Source organism: Bufo bufo, chromosome 6 (assembly GCF_905171765.1).
Source record: "Bufo bufo chromosome 6, aBufBuf1.1, whole genome shotgun sequence".
NCBI lineage: Eukaryota > Metazoa > Chordata > Amphibia > Anura > Bufonidae > Bufo > Bufo bufo.
Window position 1 is genome coordinate 233,861,196 of NC_053394.1, and position 20,786 is coordinate 233,881,981.

The 20,786-nt window shown below is 42.0% G+C and overlaps 1 protein-coding gene across 4 annotated transcripts in view; it reads right to left on the bottom strand.

Annotated features, from left to right (window-relative positions):
* Positions 1–1,832: 1,832 nt before the first annotated feature.
* The window catches only part of OGDHL (oxoglutarate dehydrogenase L), a 218,539-nt gene continuing 199,585 nt past the window's right edge, over positions 1,833–20,786 (bottom strand). For all 4 annotated transcript variants that reach the window (XM_040436481.1, XM_040436478.1, XM_040436482.1 and 1 more), the window contains exons 17-23: positions 13,985–14,163; positions 10,957–11,028; positions 10,500–10,625; positions 10,344–10,416; positions 5,702–5,865; positions 3,563–3,717; positions 1,833–2,430 (exon numbers count right to left, since the gene is read on the bottom strand). In XM_040436481.1, the coding sequence (XP_040292415.1) occupies positions 2,307–2,430; positions 3,563–3,717; positions 5,702–5,865; positions 10,344–10,416; positions 10,500–10,625; positions 10,957–11,028; positions 13,985–14,163 (893 nt within the window). In that variant the 3' untranslated portion in view covers positions 1,833–2,306. The remainder of the gene's footprint in view (positions 2,431–3,562; positions 3,718–5,701; positions 5,866–10,343; positions 10,417–10,499; positions 10,626–10,956; positions 11,029–13,984; positions 14,164–20,786) is intronic.

The window sequence follows — 20,786 nt, forward strand, 5'->3', positions numbered from 1 at the left end:
AATACCTTGAGGGGTGTAGTTTCTACAATGGGGGGTCATTTTTGGGTGAAGTTTAGAAGATTTGCCTCTAAACTTCTAAGCCTTCTAACGTCCGCAAAAAAAAAATGGCATTCACAAAATGATCCAAACATGAAGTAGACATATATGGAATGTAAAGTAATAACTCTTTTTGGAGTTATTGCTATCTATTATAAAGGTAGAGAAATGGAAATTTGCTAAATTTTACAATTTTTTTGTATTTTTTATAAATAAAAATGAAATTTTTTGACTCAATTTTACCACTGTCATGGAGTGCAATATGTGACGAGAAAACAAACTCAGAATGGCTTGGATAAGTAAAAGTGTATTAAAGTTATTACTACATAAAGTGACGTCAGAAATCGGCCTGGGATTTAAGGTGAAAAGTGGCTCAGTAGTAAAGGTGTTAGGCTTCCTTTCCGTTCTCCTGCTCCGTTTAGGCACATAACTGAGTCAAACGGACCCCCTAGGACCCCATAGACTATAATGGGGTCCATTATGTTTTTCCGCTCAGATCCTGCATGCACAACTTTTGTCTCCGCTCCAAAATAATCTTCTGAGTGAAAACCTAATGGACCCCATTAGAGTCTATGGGGTCCTTAGGCTCCGTTTGGCTCAGTTATGTGGCTTTGCCGTCCTTTCCATTCTCCTGCTCCTAAACGGAGCAGGAGAACGGAAAGGCTGAATGGTGATGTGAATAAAGCCTTAATAGTTTGAATGAACATCTTTGAAAGGAACATTGCTATTGTTTTTTTTTTGTTTTTTTTATATATTTTATATGTAAGGGGGGAAGGGGACAATTTAAATTTAAAGGGGCTGTCCATGAAAAGTGTTCTATAGTTTTCAAACCACGACCTGGATCTAAATACTTTTGTAATTGCATGAGTTATTCAATAAAATGTATTTGTACAGTGCCACCTGCTGTTTTTCTTTTCTTATTTCTTTATCTGGCATACTGAGATGGCTGCAAATGCTCAGTTTCATCTTTCAGTTGCTTCCTGAGCTGTTATAGAGCTGCAAGAAAGGACATTCCACTTTAGCTGCCATCTAGATATAAATCTAACAGAGCAATGAATAGGGAGATCTCTGGATCCATTTGAGGTACAGGGCTGGTTCTATCTTTGTTAGAAAGAGACTGTCGCATACTATATGACGTCTGATTTTTCCCTTAACAATTGTTGGTTTTATTTATTAAATAAATTGATCACTTATACTATAGACAGCGAGAGTGTACTACTGTGGTCTATGGAGATTATGACATCTTCCTATTAAGCCCTTCAATAGGCCTGGCTTTATAGGCAACTTAGAATGGCAATCCTGAGAGCCTTAAAAAGGCTCCAACCAATCAGCACCGTGCAAAGAGATGATCGTTGGACAATGGGAGCCCGCTACCTCTGTCTAACGGCTCAGATGCTGAAGTTGCTATTGATAGACGGCCATGACCGGAATTGTCCCCAAACTTTGCCACAGCAGGCTTGAGTCAGTAGTTTTATTTAAACTGTTTGCCCACCTCGTAAAAATCTTTGTTTCCATCTTTCAACAGAGTTGTGTGAGGGTTTGTTTTCTTGTGTGATGAGTTGACAATTACACTGGTAACATTTTGGTGTAAATAAAACGTTCTGATTACTTTATTCATTTTTTTGGAGGCGGACTGAACAAAAAACTTTTTCTTTACAGCATTTTTCACCCACATGGTGAATATTGTGATAATTTTATAGTTTGGGTTGGTTATTGAAGCAATTCTGTTTAGTTGTGTGAATTTACAACTAGAGGTCAACTTGCAAAAGAATAAGCCAGTCTAGAGTACAACACTGGAAAATTGATATATGTACATATTTATTAACAACTGAAATCTGACACAAGAATTATTATTTGCAACAATCAACCTTATAGTTTACCTGCAGAAGCACTTTACATCCTACCATGTATCTACAATTCTCACTACAATGTGCACAACTACTGTCATTAAGCTGCTCAGAGAACTGAATGGATGTAGTAAACCAGCTATCAACATCCACCAGATCACCAATATTATCAAGGTTTAGAATTCAGTGTTCAGGGCATATATACTGAATAGACAGACGGTCAATTAATTCATGTAGATAAGATAACACTTTAAATCAAATGAACTGGGAAAATGTTACTTATCGCCTAACTAAAAGCTGAATTTTGGTTAAGTTTGAACTGAAGAAACTAAAAAAAAAATTAAGAAGAAGAAATGCTCAACCAATTTCACTAGTAGTAACCACATAATTTACTATAATACTACATAATGTATAACTGAAGTACTAAAAGGTCTTCCCTTCAAAACACTGCAGATTGAAAGCACTATCCAAAAATCTTCTTAGTTCGACATGATGAGTGTTTTTATTGCCAGTGGCTGGTGCAGCAGCTGGGTCACGACCCACATACCTATAAAAAAGAGATGACATTAAAATCAATGAATTCAAATATTTCTCGCTCGTATCATTGGGGGACACAGGACCGTGGGTATAGCTGCTGCTCCGGCTAGGAGGCGACACTAGGCTAAAAAGTGTCAGCTCCTCCCGCAGGCTATATCCCCTCCAGCATATCAGTTTTTTGCATTTTTTGCTGAGAAATCCATTCAGGTTGCATCAGGATGTCTTCAGTTCAGTCACTGAACGGCGTTTTGGAGGGAGGAAATACCGCAGCATGCTGCAGTATTATCTCCGTCCACAATTCCAAATCAGTTGCCGGAATGCCGGATCCGGCATTAATTTACATTGAAATGTATTAGTGCCGGATCCGGCATTAAAAATACGGCAATGCTGGATTCGCAGACCGGTAAAAATGTGAGGAAAAAAATATATAACGGATCAGTTTCTCCGGATGACATCCAGAGAGACAGATCCGTTCTTATAATGCATTTGTAAGAGGGATCTGCATCCGGATCCGTCTACAAATGCTGTCCGTTTGCCGGATCCGGCAGGCAGTTCCGGCGACGGAACTGCTTGCCGGATCACTCTGCCACAAGTGTGAAAGTAGCCTTACAGTGCTCCTTGCTACATTCTGCAGGTGTATGGAGCAATGCAAACAAGGAAGAAACTGCAACAATTGCCCAAGTGCCGCTTCACACAGTTGATCAGTGGCGGTGCAGAGAATCGGCCCTTACTGAACTGATAGTGATGGCCTATTATTTAGGAATCCCAGAAAACAAATTTAGTAAAAGTCAACATGTTTAAATGACTACTGAACCCTGACATTTAAGGGTTCCTTCACAGAACATTTTTCTTGGTGTGGATATTCTGTATTAAAAACAGCACGGAAACTGCTTCCCATTGTTGTTAATGGGAGTCCAGCATTGCCGTCCAGATTTCCAGGCCGTGTCAAGAGGGGATACAATATGTCCCTTCTTGGTTTCCTGTCAGAACTCTTATTAACCACAGTGAATTAATCCCATTGAGTGGGCTAAAGCCATCACGTTCACTATGTTAATCTTTAAAATGTACCTTATGAAACATACTGTAGATATTTTATTCTATTAAGCAAAAGCAAACCAATTAATCTGTATGCATATATTTACCAAATTGGTCTAGTATGATTCAAAATGGTGAGGAACCGAGGCTGGATGTAATCATAGTAACCCATATTCTTATGCTCCTCCTGGCACCACACCAGTTCTGCCTTATGATACTTCTCAACTTCTTCTTTTACCAGGTCAAATGGAAAGGGAGCTATCTGCAATATAAAAGTGTAAGAAACAATGTAGATAAAAATGATAACCACGGTTAAAACTGGATCCTTTTTTTGTCTTACACAGTTGTACTGAAAAAGTACAGTCCAATATTTTGAATCCAGTTGAGAATGCATTGTAGCCAAATGTATGCCAAAAGGAAGTTCTTCTGGCACATGTTTGGCATATTAGACACATATGAATTTCCTGGCATATACTGTACACCATTATTCCCAAACAAGATGCACCTACTGATACTATCAATATCTATCTATATATATATAAAGAAGGACGTAAATATGTGTGTATGTATGTTCAGCGATCACTCAAAAACGAAGCCATCGATTTCAACGAAACTTAGTAGACGCATCCCTTGGTACCTGGAAAGAAATCTTGTGGGGGTCACAGCTCTCTAGGACGTATCGTTCCTGAGATATTCCCCAAAAATGACCTGCATTAGCCAATAGAAGCCTGCAAGTCTTTCTCTTCATATCCCAACTGCCATACACACGGTCACATGTCCTTTATCAGCCAATAGAAGCTCGCAGGCCCTTAGTCTCCACATACACACAGTTTTACTCCAGGTTTCCATAACAACCCAGCCATTTTTATTCACTGCTGTAGGTCAGCTTTAGGCTAGGGCTACACGACAAAAAGTTGGACGACACACAGGGCACAACTACACTGCGACATTGAGGTTGCACCAATGTTGCGCAACAATTTTTATAATGATAGTCTATGGTGTTGCACTGCGACATGTGACATGCTGAGACTGCGACAGTCGCAGAAAAATCCATCCAACTGTCGTGTAGCAGCATGTCACATGTCGCAGTGTGACACCATACCCTATCATTATAAAAATTGTTGAGACAAAATGTTGCGCGACACATGTCATCGTGTAGCTCTAGCATTAAAGGGTCAGGGCACTGTGGAGGTCACTGTTAAGGGGCAGGGGCCACTATTAAAGGGGCAACTGCTGTGGAGGTCACTGTTAAGGCAGCAGGGTACTGTGAGGTCACTGTTAAGGCAGCAGGGTACTGTGAGGTCACTGTTAAGGCAGCAGGGTACTGTGGAGGTCACTGTTAAGGCAGCAGGGTACTGTGGAGGTCACTGTTAAGGCAGCAGGGTACTGTGAGGTCACTGTTAAAGCAGTGGGGTACTGTAGAAGTCACTGTTAAGGGGGCGGGCCCCTGAGGTCACTTTCAAGGGAGTGGGGTGCTGTGAAACTCGCTGTTAAAGGGGCGGGCTGCTGTGAAGGTCAAAGTTAAGGGGATGGGCTGCTGTGGAGGTCCCATTTTAAAGTGGCGGGGCACGGTGGGGAGTCAGTGTTAAAGGGGCGGGGTGCTGTAGAGGTCACTGTTATGGGGGATACTGTCGATATCTGTTAACGACACACACAATCATTAAATGAAATAGATGAAATATACCTGTGCGAAGCCGGGTCCTTCTGCTAGTATTTTCTAAAATCCAGGTCCATGAAGCATTTCAAGATTTTACTAACCTAAATTGATATGTCTCCTAAGCTAGGGTCTCTCTCTTGCCCTACATGGCTTGACAGGAAAAATTACAGTAACACTAAAAATTAATGACATAAAATTCAACAACCAGATAATTTAGATCTTCTCCTCGTGATTTCCGGCTTCCTTTTTCAGTCAAAAAAGGGTGCATAAATATATACCAAAGATACAAATAGGCATGTCACCACATCATCTCCTTCCCTGCACCATTTCACTCTATTTTTTGGGGAACACATTAAGGCTCCTTTTCATAGTGATACTTTTGTCAGAAACCTAATAAAAATTAAGTTTCTGATTTGAGTATTCCTGCTTTGTAACTTATCGGGGTCATACATCCTGTATGTAATTGTATTACTGTGGCAGGAAAAATATCCCATTTTGTTGTCACATGCAGCCTGATAATTCATTTTGCAACAAATCTTGCTGTCAAAATATTCCGTGCCAAGCAGATTAAGACTGAGAAATATGTTACCTGCTCCAGCCTTGTGATTGCTACTTGGCTTTCCAACTGTTTCTGATGTCTTTCCTTGACAAGCTCATAATAAACCTTCCCAGTGCAGAAAATGACCCGTCTCACATTCTGAGGATTCTGACAAGCTGCTCCACTTTCAGGAATCACACGGTGGAAGACGGTGCCTTGACATTAAATTATGAAACTAATGGTTAATGCTTTAGAATAAGCATACAAATAGGCACAATGGAAAACAAAGAAAAACAGCAGCACATTCGGCAATATACAAAGTATACAGACACTGAAGTCACCATGCTACCTACTCTCTGTGGTTGAGGAATTCATATTACAACCTGCAAGGTACAACTACAATACAGTTGTGCATCTTAAGCAGACCACGATATTCCCCAGCTCACAATTATACTTGGAATTTTGTTGTAACCGATTGGTCCGCAAACAACATTTATCCACAAGATATGTGGTAAATAAATGATTGTTGGGTGTCTGACCACTCGGACCCCACTGATCACGAGAAACTGGGGTCCCCAAGTCTTCTGAGGGAAAGGTGTGCATGCATGACTACTGCGCCATTCACTCTGTATGGGAGCGCTGAATAAACTGCTCTCCTGCAGACTCACAGTAGTGAATAGAGCGGTGGTCATCCATCACACAGGCCTGAGCTCAGAAAGGTGGCTAGAAAAAGGGTCAGGAAGGTGAGCTGAAACGCTGCTCGTCACATATAGGTAAATAAAAGACTAATTTGTAGTGCTACTGATTTTTCTACATGTTCAAATTGGATACCTTGCCACTTCCTACAGACATGCACACCCTTGCCTGCCTACTTTGGTGTTGATTATATATACTGTATGTCTACTATCCTGTGGAGAGGTGATTAACGTTGTTCATGTGCCAGCCCCTTTAAAGAGGAGTTCCACATTAAACGTAAAAAAATACCGTACATTGGTAAAACAGGGGGTAGTATCAGAGGCGGGACAAGTTCTCGAAGCACCCAAGGCAATGCATCAGGATACGTCCCCGCAACTTTTCTGCGATTCATTGTGATAGCTTATGTTATGTCCTACAGTTATGCTTATATACTGGTGGCACAGTAGGTTGTGATAATCACAAATTCTTCATGGCTCATTATTGAGAGCTTACCATATTTATCGCATTTTTTATTTACTTAAAACTTTGCTTTCCTCAAGCTAAGTTTGTATCGATGGCTCTGTTTTAAAAAAAACTGACATGCTATGCTGTTTGACTGCTGGGTCCTGCTGCCTGCTGGGGCGGTGCTGCGGCATCAGTGGTTGCCGGGCAGCACTGAGCCAAATTTAGAGTAGGTTTCCATTCAAAGAGGCAACCTTGTCGTAGTGAGTGGGCCTATGCTTTTTGATCAAATTGTATACTAATGCCTCATGTACAGCATGCAGCATAGGGGTAGGTATACGATAAATTGCGATGAGAAGCGATATTATTTATGCTGAGAAGCAGTTATTAGATAAAAGCATAGTATGGAGGATGTGCGATCCAGTTCTTTTTCTTATATTTTACATGCTGTGCTTTTCTGTCTAGTAAATGGTAGACATCATGGAGAAAACCCAAAGGACCCTATTATAGTCAGTCAGGTCCATCGGGCTCTGCTGCTGTCTGTCATATAACAGGTCCAGCATTGCCATCATTTTCATTGCTCTGCTTCTATGACTGAGAAGAACAACGGAAATAAGAAATGCAGGTGTAAAGGTAGCCTTATATTTTTTTTCTTTTTACTACCATTCAGCTACATATTTACCACTAGGGGATGCACTCCGCATACAAACATATACAAGATGTAGAACTCAATACAAGCTGTATGAATTAGTTTTAAGGAGCTACTCCTGATGGCAGATGCTGGCAGACTGTTTAAATGATCTGATACTGAATGACGGAGGGTTGGAGGAGCAGGATTAGGCCTCTTGCACATGGCCGTGTCCGCATTTTGGTTTGCAAACCATGCATCTACAAAATACAGATACCTTCCATGTACACTCTGCAATGAATCCCATGAACAGAAATGACTCTTCTCATCCACAATGTGGAACAGAATAGGACTTGTTCTATAATTCGAGTAGTGGCCACATGGATCCGCAAAAAAGTGGATGTGTGTATGGTCCTATAGAAATGAATGGGTCAGTGTGCTATTTACAAAAAATGCAGATAACACATGGATGAAAAACATGGTTGTGGGCATTATACCTTAGAACAAAGCATGCAAGTAGAGGTGAGCATATGGACTAGCAAAGTGGAGTGCAGGCAGTCCTATGGGGACATGAAACAACATGCTGCTCCTCTGCCTTCTGTATATACGGTATAATGATATTATGATTTTTGGGGGAAATTGTTCATCAGGAGCACTTAAAAGCTTTCCTTTGCTCAGTTTCACATGCCGTTTTCTTCTGGGTGCTGAAGGAACAGTGTGCCGTAAAGGATCTCTATGGCTCTCTGGTCCCTCCCCTGCATCTCTCGACTCTGTGCCGACCACGAAACAGGAACTGCTCTATAACTGATGAGTGCTTCCCTGCAGTGTATGAGGAGCACTCATTATACCCTTGCACCTAATCTTCAAATATAACCAGCTGCTCAGACAGAAAGAAGACAAGTCATGTCAACTTGTGCCGACCTCATGTCTGAAGTCTAATGGTGCCCTAGACAGGTGCTGACCCCTTGTCCCTGGCCCTTGAGAGGCATGATAGCCAAGGTTTGCAAATTGACAATATATTGGCAATTTTTCAGTTGAGCCGTACTCTAGAAAAACAGATATCAGGTACTGCATCTATATTGGGTGTCACTTCTGAATGCCTTTATCAGTAATTTATCGCTTTCTTATTGAACATGCTGTAAAAATGACAGGTTCCTTATCTGTTAATATGACTTTCTGTGCACACAGGACCAAGACAGACATGTGAATAGGGACATGCTGGAGTTTCTTGCATAGCCACATTACTGAGAGTGCTGCTGTGCAGTAAATTATTCAAAGGAAACCCAGCACTAAAACAGCACTGTGTCCCCTTAAATATCAGTATTATTGGGGGTCCCAGAAGCAGGACCCTTGCATATTAGGCCCCTTTCACACGAACGTGATGGATTAGGTCCGGATGCGTTCAGTGAAACTCGCACCATTTTGCAAGTTCAGTCAGTTTTATCTGCGATTGCATTCAGTTGTTCAGTTTTTTCCGCACGAGTGCAATGCGTTTTGATGCGTTTTTCATGCGCGTGATAAAAAACTGATGGTTTACAAACGACATCTCTTAGCAACCATCAGTGAAAAACGCATCGCACCCGCACTTGTTTCCGGATGCAATGCATTTTTCACTAAAGCCCCATTCATTTCTATGAGGCCAGGGCTGCGTGAAAAACGCAGAATATAGAACATGCTGCGTTTTTCACGCAATGCAGAACTGATGCGTGAAAAAAACATGTACACGGACCCATTGAAATGAATGGGTCAGGATTCAGTGGGTGCTATGCGTTCAGGTCACGGAAAACTTGCTCGTGTGAAAGGGGCCTTATAAAGTGATGACTGACAGACAGTGTAAAGCTGCAGGTTACGCAGATGACCTTCTACAGTATTAGGCCCTTTTCACACGAGCACCCTGAACACATCCGGACCTAATCCGTCACACTCCCTATAGATCCATTTTCACCATAAATCAGCCATAATCAAATTTTTATTGGGAGACTAGACTGGCATTTGCAACTTCATAATTTTAAAGCATACCATACAGCGTTGTTTTTAGCTTACTGGACTCACATCATTATAATAATTCTGGCTTTAGAACAGAAGTTCATTCCTTTGCCCTTACACTACCTTCCCCAGCACAGTCCAGATAGCAGCTGTCAAGCAGGCCTAGAAGCAGACCTTTGAACCCTCCCTATTCTCCAATCCATCTTTTCCACCAGATATGCCTAGGCACTACTTTGCTAGAATGCTTTGGCTGAACCTCATTTCCATCACGTCTCTTGCTGGATCCCCTTTTCTAGCCCTTATTGCTCTCCACATATCAAACCCTAAATGTAAAGTGCCTCTCCTTGATGTTTGTAGCAAAGGGGCATGTAAGGCTGGGAAACATTGATAACCGTCACCAAAGCAAAACAGTTTTTTGGAGTTACTGTGAATAAAGAACTAAATTAATTCTTTTAATTTGTAATATTTGTACATCTACGGCTTTGAAAGTAATTAAGGGGGGTTTTCAAGAATTTTATAGTGATGAACCATCCTCTGGATAGATCGTCAGTATTTGATCGGTGGGGGTCAGACACCCAGGACCCTCACCGATCAGCTGTTTGAGAATGCACTGGCACTTTAAGTGGCTCTGCGGCTCTTCTCTCATCTCAGCCATACCTTATACAGCAGCTGTGCTTGGTATCACAGCTCAGCCCCATTCAGTTCAATGGGGCTGAGCTTCGTCTATGCCATGTGACTGATGAATGTGACATCACATGGTCTAGCCTAAGCTGCAAGAAGGCCGCATCACTGCTGCAAGCGCCGATGCCTTCTCAAACAGCTGATCGGTGGGGTCCCGTCTGTTGGACCCCCCACCGATCTGAAACTGATGACCTATCCAGAGGATACGGTAGGTCAGCAGTATAAAAGTCTCAGAATATCCCTTTAACTATATTTACTAACCTGTTTTCATTTCTTCAAAACTTGATTTTGCCTCTGGATGCCTCAGTAAAGACTTTGGGGTGAAGACAATGAGCTAAAATGAGATACACAATATCAGTTACTCTGGAAACTACCAATTATTTTTTTGAATTTTCATGATCAAGTAACTTAAGTTACCGGCTTGCGAAAGGGCAATAAAATTTGCCGTCTGAGGACATGAAAGTAGCTGGCTGGTGTTGAACAGTTCACCACAATCCAATTGCAGTCATATAGTTGAGTCACTTCATAATCCTGAGTAAATTCCTAAAGAAACCAATAGAAAACACATACACACACGAATTAATAGTGCAGTTTTTTCACGTGAAATTATTTCCATCATTTTACCAATGAAAAGACAATGATGCTCCTCACCAGAATGTCAGGTATGCATTAGATTGGTTAACACCGTGTTGAACTAATATGAGCTACACAGACAAGAATTATAACCTTTATTTCATGATACAATAGGTAGATTGAAATCCAAAAATAATGAGCAAACACAATGTTCCATAGTCAACTATGATGAATTTTTAAGCAGAAATCAGAAAATTAGGTCACGATGGAATGCAGTATAGTGTCGGACAAATCAACTTACAGGATAAGCATCACAGTCATCATTGCTCATCTGCAGGAACCTTTCAGGTCTGGCTGAAGAATGCTCTGGCCCCTGGTAACAGCATTAAATAGAAGAGTTTAAAAATGCTTGTCTCAAAATCACATTAATGATAGCTTAGGAAAAGAAGCAGCATTAAAGGTTTCTAAGAAGCAATTTATTCTGGTGCAATAGGAAATGTCCCTCAAGAAATATGAACTACCAGCTGGAAAGGGTAGTCAAGGTTATCATTAAAAAAAATGAAGCTCAATTTTTACACCATGAAAATTCACTAGACTGGTTATACATTGGAGAATCACTTTAGGATGGATGGTATGCACTCAACTGACTTTAATGTAAGGAGCGGTGAGAACAGAACATGAAGGATAATACACACAGTTGTTGTAGTGAAAGAAGTACAACACACACTTCAAAAATACTTTAATTCAAAATTTATATCTACTGTAGATGAAGGATCTTTTTTTTTTTTTTTTTTGCCAATAGTGTGTGTGTGTGAGTTTAAATCATTTTGTTAAAATCCTTTGCAGAAAAAACTAATTGCTTTCATAAAAATACTTAAATGGTTGTCCCACATCTGTTCAACCTAGATGCTAATATTGCAGCTAAAACCCCCACCTACCAGCCAGTGGCGGATCCGGGGGGAGGGGGTGGGGCGCAACGGGGCAATTGCCCCCCCCCCCCCCCGAGCTGGCGGGGCACAGGGAGATGAACGCTTCCATTGTGGAAGCGCTCATCTACATAGTCATCTGTATCGCCGTCCTCAGGACAGCGATACAGATGGCTGTGCTGAGGTAGGGGAAGGAGAGGCGTGTCCCTTTCCCTTCCTCTGATAGGCTGCAGGCCTATCAGAGGATAGGCTGATAGGCTGAGCCGTACAGCGCGGGATCCAGGCCGGAAGAGGCCTGCATCGCATCGCTGACATGGAGGTAAGTATGTGTTGTTTTTTAAAAATATATACAATACTTTTACTGGCACAGGGGGGGGCTGTTATTACTGGCACAGGGGGGGGCTGTTATTACTGGCACGGGGGGGGGCTGTTATTAATACTGGCACGGGGGGGGGGCTGTTATTAATACTGGCACGGGGGTGCTGTTATTAATACTGGCACATGGGGGGCTGTTATTAATACTGGCACATGGGGGGGCTGTTATTAATACTGGCACATGGGGGGGCTGTTATTAATACTGGCACATGATTGGGGGCACTATAGAGGCATCTACTGAGGCCACAAAGAAGGGGTATTTTATATGGGGCGCTCTGTACAGTACAATTTTATACTGGGACACATTATGATGGGTACTATGGGGAAGGGGGGAGAGGAGTACTATGGGGTCATCTACGGGGGGCACTAAGAAGGGGTATTTTATACTTGCAAATTATGGGGGACACTGAGGGCATCTACTGGAGCATTTTATACTGGTACATTATGGGGGGCACTAGGAGGAAGGAGGGTATGGAGCACTATGGGGGCACTTTATAGGGGTATTTTATACTGGCACATTATGGGGGCACTATGGGGACATTAGCTCACCTGGGGGCATTACAAGGGGGTATTTTTGCACTGTCACATTATAAGGAGAATTATTTCTACTGGGGGGGCATTATGCTGGGCTTTATTACTCCCCCATGGTATGACCCCATAGTAGCAGCACCAGCCTCTCCCTGCTCTGCTATCCCTCTGCCCCTTCTCCAAATCCTTATTATGAAATCTTTCTCATTAGGATAAAACACAACATCAGCTCCACCGAGCCCCCCGGCCAAGCGTTGAAGTGGTGTCCGAGATCCCCAAGGGCCAAGTCAAGTAATTGTAAGTTTTCATGTGAAATATGTTTGTTATACACATATAGCCTACACTGTGCCACACAATATACAGTATACCTCTACACTGTGTAGTCTGTTCTATAAGCACCATTGTTTTGTGGCGGCAGACAGAAAATAATCTGAAAGTGGCCCTCCCGAGACCAGGCTCTGGATCCGCCACTGCTACCAGCTCATATCATAGAAGAAAGCAGATGTATATTTCTGCAGGGCACATGGCACTCAATAACTATAATAGATAACTATGTGATAGACAGATTTATTGTGTTCTGCAAAGTGGGTGAAGCTTTTCGTACTGGCTTTCTGTTTTGGCTAACAATGTGGTAATCCTTTGTGGTACGCTTTTAGAGAACACCTAAAAGTAGCTGGACTGATCAAACAAAACCTTTATAAAACTTAATAAATGAAGAGCTGAGATTTCATCAAAACGGTTTCAATTAAGATATCTGGTGAAGGTATCAACAAGATAGTACTGGTGCACCAGAAGGTAGTCTACTGAACCAAGACTGTAACATAATAATGGGGCCCAGCAACATCGGGGTCCATGAGGTCCAGCAACAGACATCGTAAGCTGATAATGGGGGTGGGTCATTAGCTGTTATTTGGTGTGTTTGGGTTAGTTCACAACCCATTAATCACTGATGGTATTGCTTGTGTGTGTAATGATTGTCACCAGAGTACACAATGATTCTTCATGTGCAGCCCAAACTAAACCAGTTAGACACTGAGTATTCATAAATGGGATGCAGTGATCAAATAAATATTTTAAAATCCTAAGATAACTTCACAAATAGTTTCTTGTCATTGTCAAAAGCCCTGAGGTTAGTAAGGTCTGTAAGCCTTGAATTTTCCATATTCCTGATTTATGAAATATAGTGAAACCTCTCTATAAGAACATTGCCGAACTAGACGAACGACCCTCTAAAATTCCATCTTTCACCACAATTTTGGATGGTCATCTCAAAGAGGTAAAATCATATAGTTTACCCGTTTAATTATTCATTGTGCAGAAGGTGGAACTAGGTCTAAATAAGCCTAAACTAATCTGAGCCTTGATGAACAGTAACATCAAACTCATTCATCATTCATGAGCTTACCCTCCTGGGGCATTTAACATTTATTAACTTCCCCACTGTGTAAATCAGTCATCTACTCTGCACGATGAACAGATGTGAGATCGGCATTTCCTTACCATTCCTTCCATGCCATGGGGTAGTAGCAGCACGATTCCATTGTGACGCACCCACTTGGCCTGTCCAGAGCTGATAAACTGGTCAATTATACATTGTGCTGTGTTGTGAAAGTCACCAAACTGAGCTTCCCATAATACCAAGGCATTGGGACTTGACATGGCAAAACCAAGCTCAAAACCTAAAAGCAAAAGAAACCTAAATTAAGACAATAACATTTTAAAACGATGCTTGTTAATTCATTATATGTAGTTTACAGTCTAGTATCTGTGTGAATACCAAGAAGGAAAAATCATGGAATTATGGAAATCACAAGATGGATAGACAAGTTCACACTTCAGTTATTTCCATCAGTGATTGTGAGCCAAAACAAGGTTTGGATCAAAAACACAGAACAGGTGCAGATCTTTACATTATACCTCACCTCTGTCACTGATGGAAATAACTGATCAAATAACTGAACTGTGAACTTGGCCTTAATGATATGCAAATAAAAAAAAAATGGAAAAAATATTCCAAACATCTTGATGTACACGTATGCAGTATCGAGTATGAACACCATGTGCAGAAATACACATCTTACACACCTTGGCATGCTGTCAATTTTAATGGTTGTCTGAGGAATGCCTGCCATGCTAAATGCACTTAGGCACACAAATCATCAAGATCCGGTTCTGGAAGCTCCCTTTGGAATTGCTGACCAATGACCTCCCAGATGTGCTCAATAGGTGACAAGTCTGAAGATGTTGCAGGCCATGGTAGCACTGACAGTAGCACATGCACAACATGGCCTAGTCCACTGAAAAACAGCTTCTGGAACACTTTGAATAAATGGCTGCACCATTGGTCCCATGACCAAATTAATGGACAAAAAGAGGATGCCCACCCTGTGTGTGAACTGTGATGTACAGTTTCCCCCTGATACTGGGGATTGCAACTCACCAGATAGGATAGTGTTGAACCAGGCACAATGCTGGGAAACACTTATAGGCAAAGTGTGATTTCAAAGCAGCTTCTTTAGGCCATAGGTGTACACTGGCGGTTCCCTTTGCAAGTAGCTTTTTCATATATATTGTGTTTAATTTTTCAATTGTTTTAACTTTTTTTATTTTTTATTGTGACCTAATTTCCTGATAACCAGGTTTAAATTTCGGCATTTGCAGTCAGTCCGGATTGAGCCTGAGAAAGCCAATGGTTCGTTCGGTTGAAACGCGTTACAATAGACCCAATCACTTTGTTTTTAAGACATACAGTCAGGTCCATAAATATTGGGACTTCGACACAATTCTAAGACTTTTGGTTCTATACACCACCACAATGGATTTTAAATGAAACGAACAAGATGTGCTTTAACTGCAGACTGTCCACTTTAATTTGAGTGCATTTACATCCAAATCAGGTGAACGGTGTAGGAATTACAACACTTTGCATATGTGCCTCACAATTGTTAAGGGACCAAAAGTAATGGGAAAATTGGCTTCTCAGCTGTTCCATGGGCAGGTGTGTGTTATTCCCTCATTATCCCAATTACAATGAGCAGAAAAAAGGTCCAGAGTTAATTTCAAGTGTGCTATTTGCATATGGAATTTGTTGCTGTCAACTCTCAAGACGAGATCAAAAGAGCTGTCACTATCAGTGAAGCAAGCCATTATTAGGCTGAAAAAACAAAACAAACCCATCAGAGAGATAGCAAAAACATTAGGCGTGGTCAAAACAACTGTTTGGAACATTCTTAAAAAGAAGGAACGCACCGGTGAGCTCAGCAACACCAAAAGACTCGGAAGACCACGGAAAACTGTGGTAGAGGACCGAAGAATTCTTTCACTGGTGAAGAAAACACCCTTCACAGTTGACCAGATCAAGAACACGCTCCAGGAGATAGGTGTATGTGTTTTAAAGTCAACAATCAAGAGAAGACTTCACCAGAGTGAATACAGAGGGTTCATCACAAGATGTAAACCATTGGTGAGCCTCAAAAACAGGAAGGCCAGATTAGAGTTTGCCAAACGACATTAAAAAAAAGCCTTCACAGTTCTGAAACAACATGCTATGGACAGATGAGACCAAGATCAACTTGTACCACAGTGATGGGAAGAGAAGAGTATGGAGAAGGAAAGGAACTGCTCATGATCCTAAGCATACCACCTCATCAGTGAAGCATGGTGGTGGTAGTGATAAAAAGAAAAAGAAAACAAAACAAGCGGCACTCACCGTTGATAGGCAGGTAACTTTATTCCATGGCAGGAGGGGGGTGCAAGGGTTGCAGATACAGCAGCAAGTAAGCAACAGCCGTTTTGCGCGTGTATGCGCTTCTTCTGGCTTTCCATGGTGGTGGTAGTGTCATGGCGTGGGCATGTATGGCTGCCAATGGAACTGCTTCTCTTGTATTTATTGATGATGTCACTGCTGACAAAAGCAGCAGGATGAATTCTGAAGTGTTTCGGGCAATATTATCTGCTCATATTCAGCCAAATACTTCAGAACTCATTGGACGGTGCTTCACAGTGCAGATGGACAATGACCCAAAGCCTACTGCAAAAGCAACCAAAGAGTTTTTTAAGGGAAAGAAGTGGAATGTTATGCAATGGCCAAGTCAACCACCTGACCTGAATCCGATTGAGCATGCATTTCACTTGCTGAAGACAAAACTGAAGGAAAAATGCCCCAAGAACAAGCAGGAACTGAAGACAGTTGCAGTAGAGGCCTGGCAGAGCATCACCAGGGATGATACCCAGCGTCTGGTGATGTCTATGCGTTCCAGATTTCAGTCTGTAATTGACTGCAAAGGATTTGCAACCAAGTATTAAAAAGTGAAAGTTTGATTTATGATTATTATTCTGTCCCATTACTTTTGGTCCCTTAACAAGTGGGAGGCACATATGCAAACTGTTGTAATTCGTACACCGTTCGCGTGATTTGGATGTAAATACCCTCAAATTAAAGCTGACAGTCTGCAGTTAAAGCACATCTAGTTTGTTTCATTTCAAATCCATTGTGGTGGTGTATAGAGCCAAAAATCTTAGAATTGTGTCGATGTACCTATATTTATGGACCTGACTTTTTTTTTTTTATATTTTATTCATTAAAGTGTGGTAAATGTTAGCGCACCATCCTTTGCCAGTTTTTATGTTTATCAAATATTGCACATGACCTAATCAATGTAACGCCAAGCTGTTAGTGTACCTGAAATGAAGACTGGAAGGGTCCAGCTACGATACAGTATGCCACACCACACCATAATCCCGGGAGTAGGACCAGTGTGATGTTCCCTTGTGAAGACCTCTTTATGGCATTGCCCACATGGTCTCCAGACCAATCTTCAGCTATTATTCCGTCTGAGACAAAAGCAAGGATAGACCCCATTCTAACCTAGATTCCATTTGGACATTTGGCTCGTAAACCAGTGTTGTGCAAATGTGCTCTGATGGTTTGTGTAGACACCGTGTTTGCCTTCCTAGGCTTGGGATGTGATGTCCAATCTCACGTACGGAATGGATCACTATGCGCCATTCTGGTAATCAGACAATCTGCCTGTGCAGAGTTTCGCCTCTGTGCACCTCTTGCTGCAATTGCAGTTCGTCATTGTTCTCCCAACCATTCGGACACACAATGTTGAATGGTGCTGACATCTTGGCCTAGTCGCATAGATAAACCAATATCTTTCAGTTCAAGGATTCACAATCGTATCCTTGATACAATTTTTGAAGAGTCATGTGGCTAAAAAAAACTTTGCTTTTAGTCTGCCTTTTATACCCCTCCCACATGCCACACGGCACTAGGTGCTTGAAAATTTGATAATTTGCTGATCTTAGCGACACATGCCACTTCCTCGATTTGCAAAACCTTACGGCTTGTCCTTCATGGTGTTAAAATTTCAATGTTGAAGAGTGTAAGTTTGTAGTACTTTTTAAGCTGTTTAGCCTGTATATGTTATATGATACAATACCTGCCACTGGAATTATAATGCCCCATGTAATACACAGGAAATCCCAGCAAAAGAAACTAAATGATAAGGAATGACACAGGACTTAAAAGCATTTCCAAGTTTTAGTTTTAGGCCATTTGGTACTTAAAGAGGACCTTTCACCGATCCTGACATTGTGAACTAAGTATACAGACATGGAGAGCGGCGCCCGGGGATCTCACTGCACTTACTATTATCCCTGGGCACCGCTCCGTTCTCGCGCTATGCCCTCCGGTATCTTCAGTCACTAAGTTATGGTAGGCGGAGTCTGCCCTTGTTCTGCTGTAGCGCTGGCCAATCGCAGCGCAGAGCTCACAGCCTGGGAGGTTCTTTTCTCCCATGCTGTGAGCTCTGCGCTGCGATTGGCCAGCACTACAGCAGAACAAGGGCAGACTCCGCCTACCATAACTTAGTGACCGAAATCTCCTCTTACCATAACTTAGTGACCGAAGATACCGGAGGGCATTGCGGGAGAACGGAGCGGCGCCCAGGGATAATAGTAAGTGCAGTGAGATCCCCGGGCGCCGCTCTCCATGTCTGTATACTTAATTCCCAATGTCAGGATCGGTGAAAGGTCCTCTTTAAAGGGGTTTTCCAGTATTTATTGATTTATTTATTTTCAGGATAGGTCAATATCAGTATGGTGGGGGTCCGACTCCTGTCACCCCAGCTGCTCAGGTGTTTGAAATGGGCCACAACGCTCAAACGAGGGAAGGGGCCTCCTCATCGCATACCAATCACAGCACTGTACAGTCGTGGCCAAAAGTTTTGAGAATGACACAAATATTAGTTTTCACAAAGTTTGCTGCTAAACTGCTTTTAGATCTTTGTTTCAGTTGTTTCTGTGATGTAGTGAAATATAATTACACGCACTTTATACGTTTCAAAGGCTTTTATCGACAATTAGATGACATTTATGCAAAGAGTCAGTATTTGCAGTTTTGGCCCTTCTTTTTCAGGACCTCTGCAATTCGACTGGGCATGCTCTCAATCAACTTCTGGGCCAATTCCTGACTGATAGCAACCCATTCTTTCATAATCACTTCTTGGAGTTTGTCAGAATTAGTGGGTTATTGTTTGTCCACCCGCCTCTTGAGGATTGACCACAAGCTCTCAATGGGATTAAGATCTGGGGAGTTTCCACGCCATGGACCCAAAATGTCAACGTTTTGGTCCCCGAGCCACTTAGTTATCACTTTTTCCTTATGGCACGGTACTCCATCGTGCTGGAAAATGCATTGTTCTTCACCAAACTGTTGTTGGATTGTTGGAAGAAGTTGCTGTTGGAGGGTGTTTTGGTACCATTCTTTATTAATGGCTGTGTTTTTGGGCAAAATTGTGAGTGAGCCCACTCCCTTGGATGAGAAGCAACCCCACACATGAATGGTCTCAGGATGCTTTACTGTTGGCATGACACAGGACTGATGGTAGCGCTCACCTTTTCTTCTCCGGACAAGCCTTTTTCCAGATGCCCCAAACAATCGGAAAATGACTTTGCCCCAGTCCTCAGCAGTCCATTCACCATACTTTCTGCAGAAGATCAATCTGTCCCTGATGTTTTTTTTGGAGAGAAGTGGCTTCTTTGCTGCCCTATTTGACACCAGGCCATCTTCCAAAAGTCTTCGCCTCACTGTCCGTGCAGATGCGCTCACACCTGCCTGCTGCCATTCCTGAGCAAGCTCTGCACTGGTGGCACTCCGATCCCGCAGCTGAATCCTCTTTAGGAGACGATACTGGCGCTTGCTGGACTTTCTTGGACGCCCTGAAGCCTTCTTAACAAGAATTGAACCTCTTTCCTTGAAGTTCTTGATGATCCTATAAATTGTTGATTGAGGTGCAATCTTAGTAGCCACAATATCCTTGCCTGTGAAGCCATTTTTATGCAATGCAATGATGGCTGCACGCGTTTCTTTGCAGGTCACCATGGTTAACAATGGAAGAACAATGATTTCAAGCATCACCCTCCTTTTAACATGTCAAGTCTGCCATTTTAACCCAATCAGCCTGACATAATGATCTCCAGCCTTGTGCTCGTCAACATTCTCACCTGAGTTAACAAGACGATTACTGAAATGGTCTCAGCAGGTCCTTTAATGACAGCAATGAAATGCAGTGGAAAGGTTTTTTTTTGGGATTAAGTTAATTTTCATGGCAAAGAAGGACTATGCAATTCATCTGATCACTCTTCATAACATTCTGGAGTATATGCGAATTGCTATTATAAAAAACTTAAGCAGCAACTTTTCCAATTTCAAATATTTATGTAATTCTCAAAACCTTTGGCCACGACTGTACACTGTATTGTGGCTATGCTTGGTATTGCAGCCCAGGCAGCACCACTTACATGAATGGGACTAAACTGTACATAGGCCATGTGACCAATGAATGAAGTCACTGGCCTAGGAAGATGCCGAAGCACTCAACTGAGCACCGTAGCCTCTTCAAACTGCCAACTGGAGGCGGTGCGAAAGTCGAAATGTCATCAGTATTTTAATCCTGCAAAACCTCTTTAAATATACTATATAATATCTTAAAATAAGTTTCTCTTCCTTCCGTTCGGTATGAGGGCATGAGTCCCTATGGTCAAAATTATGATGGACCATACATTGCCTAGAGATGCTGAGGAAAAGGTTAAACCTGTTGTCACATTATGTTATTGTCTATGAAGCCTTCTGCTTCCTCAATCCTGAAATTTACAGAAATAGTCCATTATATGCGAGTCATCATATGAGCAAGCAATTCATTGAAGACGTTTTCATATTTGGGTAAATCTAGTTATGTTAACTTAGAGGTGCATTTACAGACACCAACTGAGCAGGTGATAACTGACTGCTTGTCCG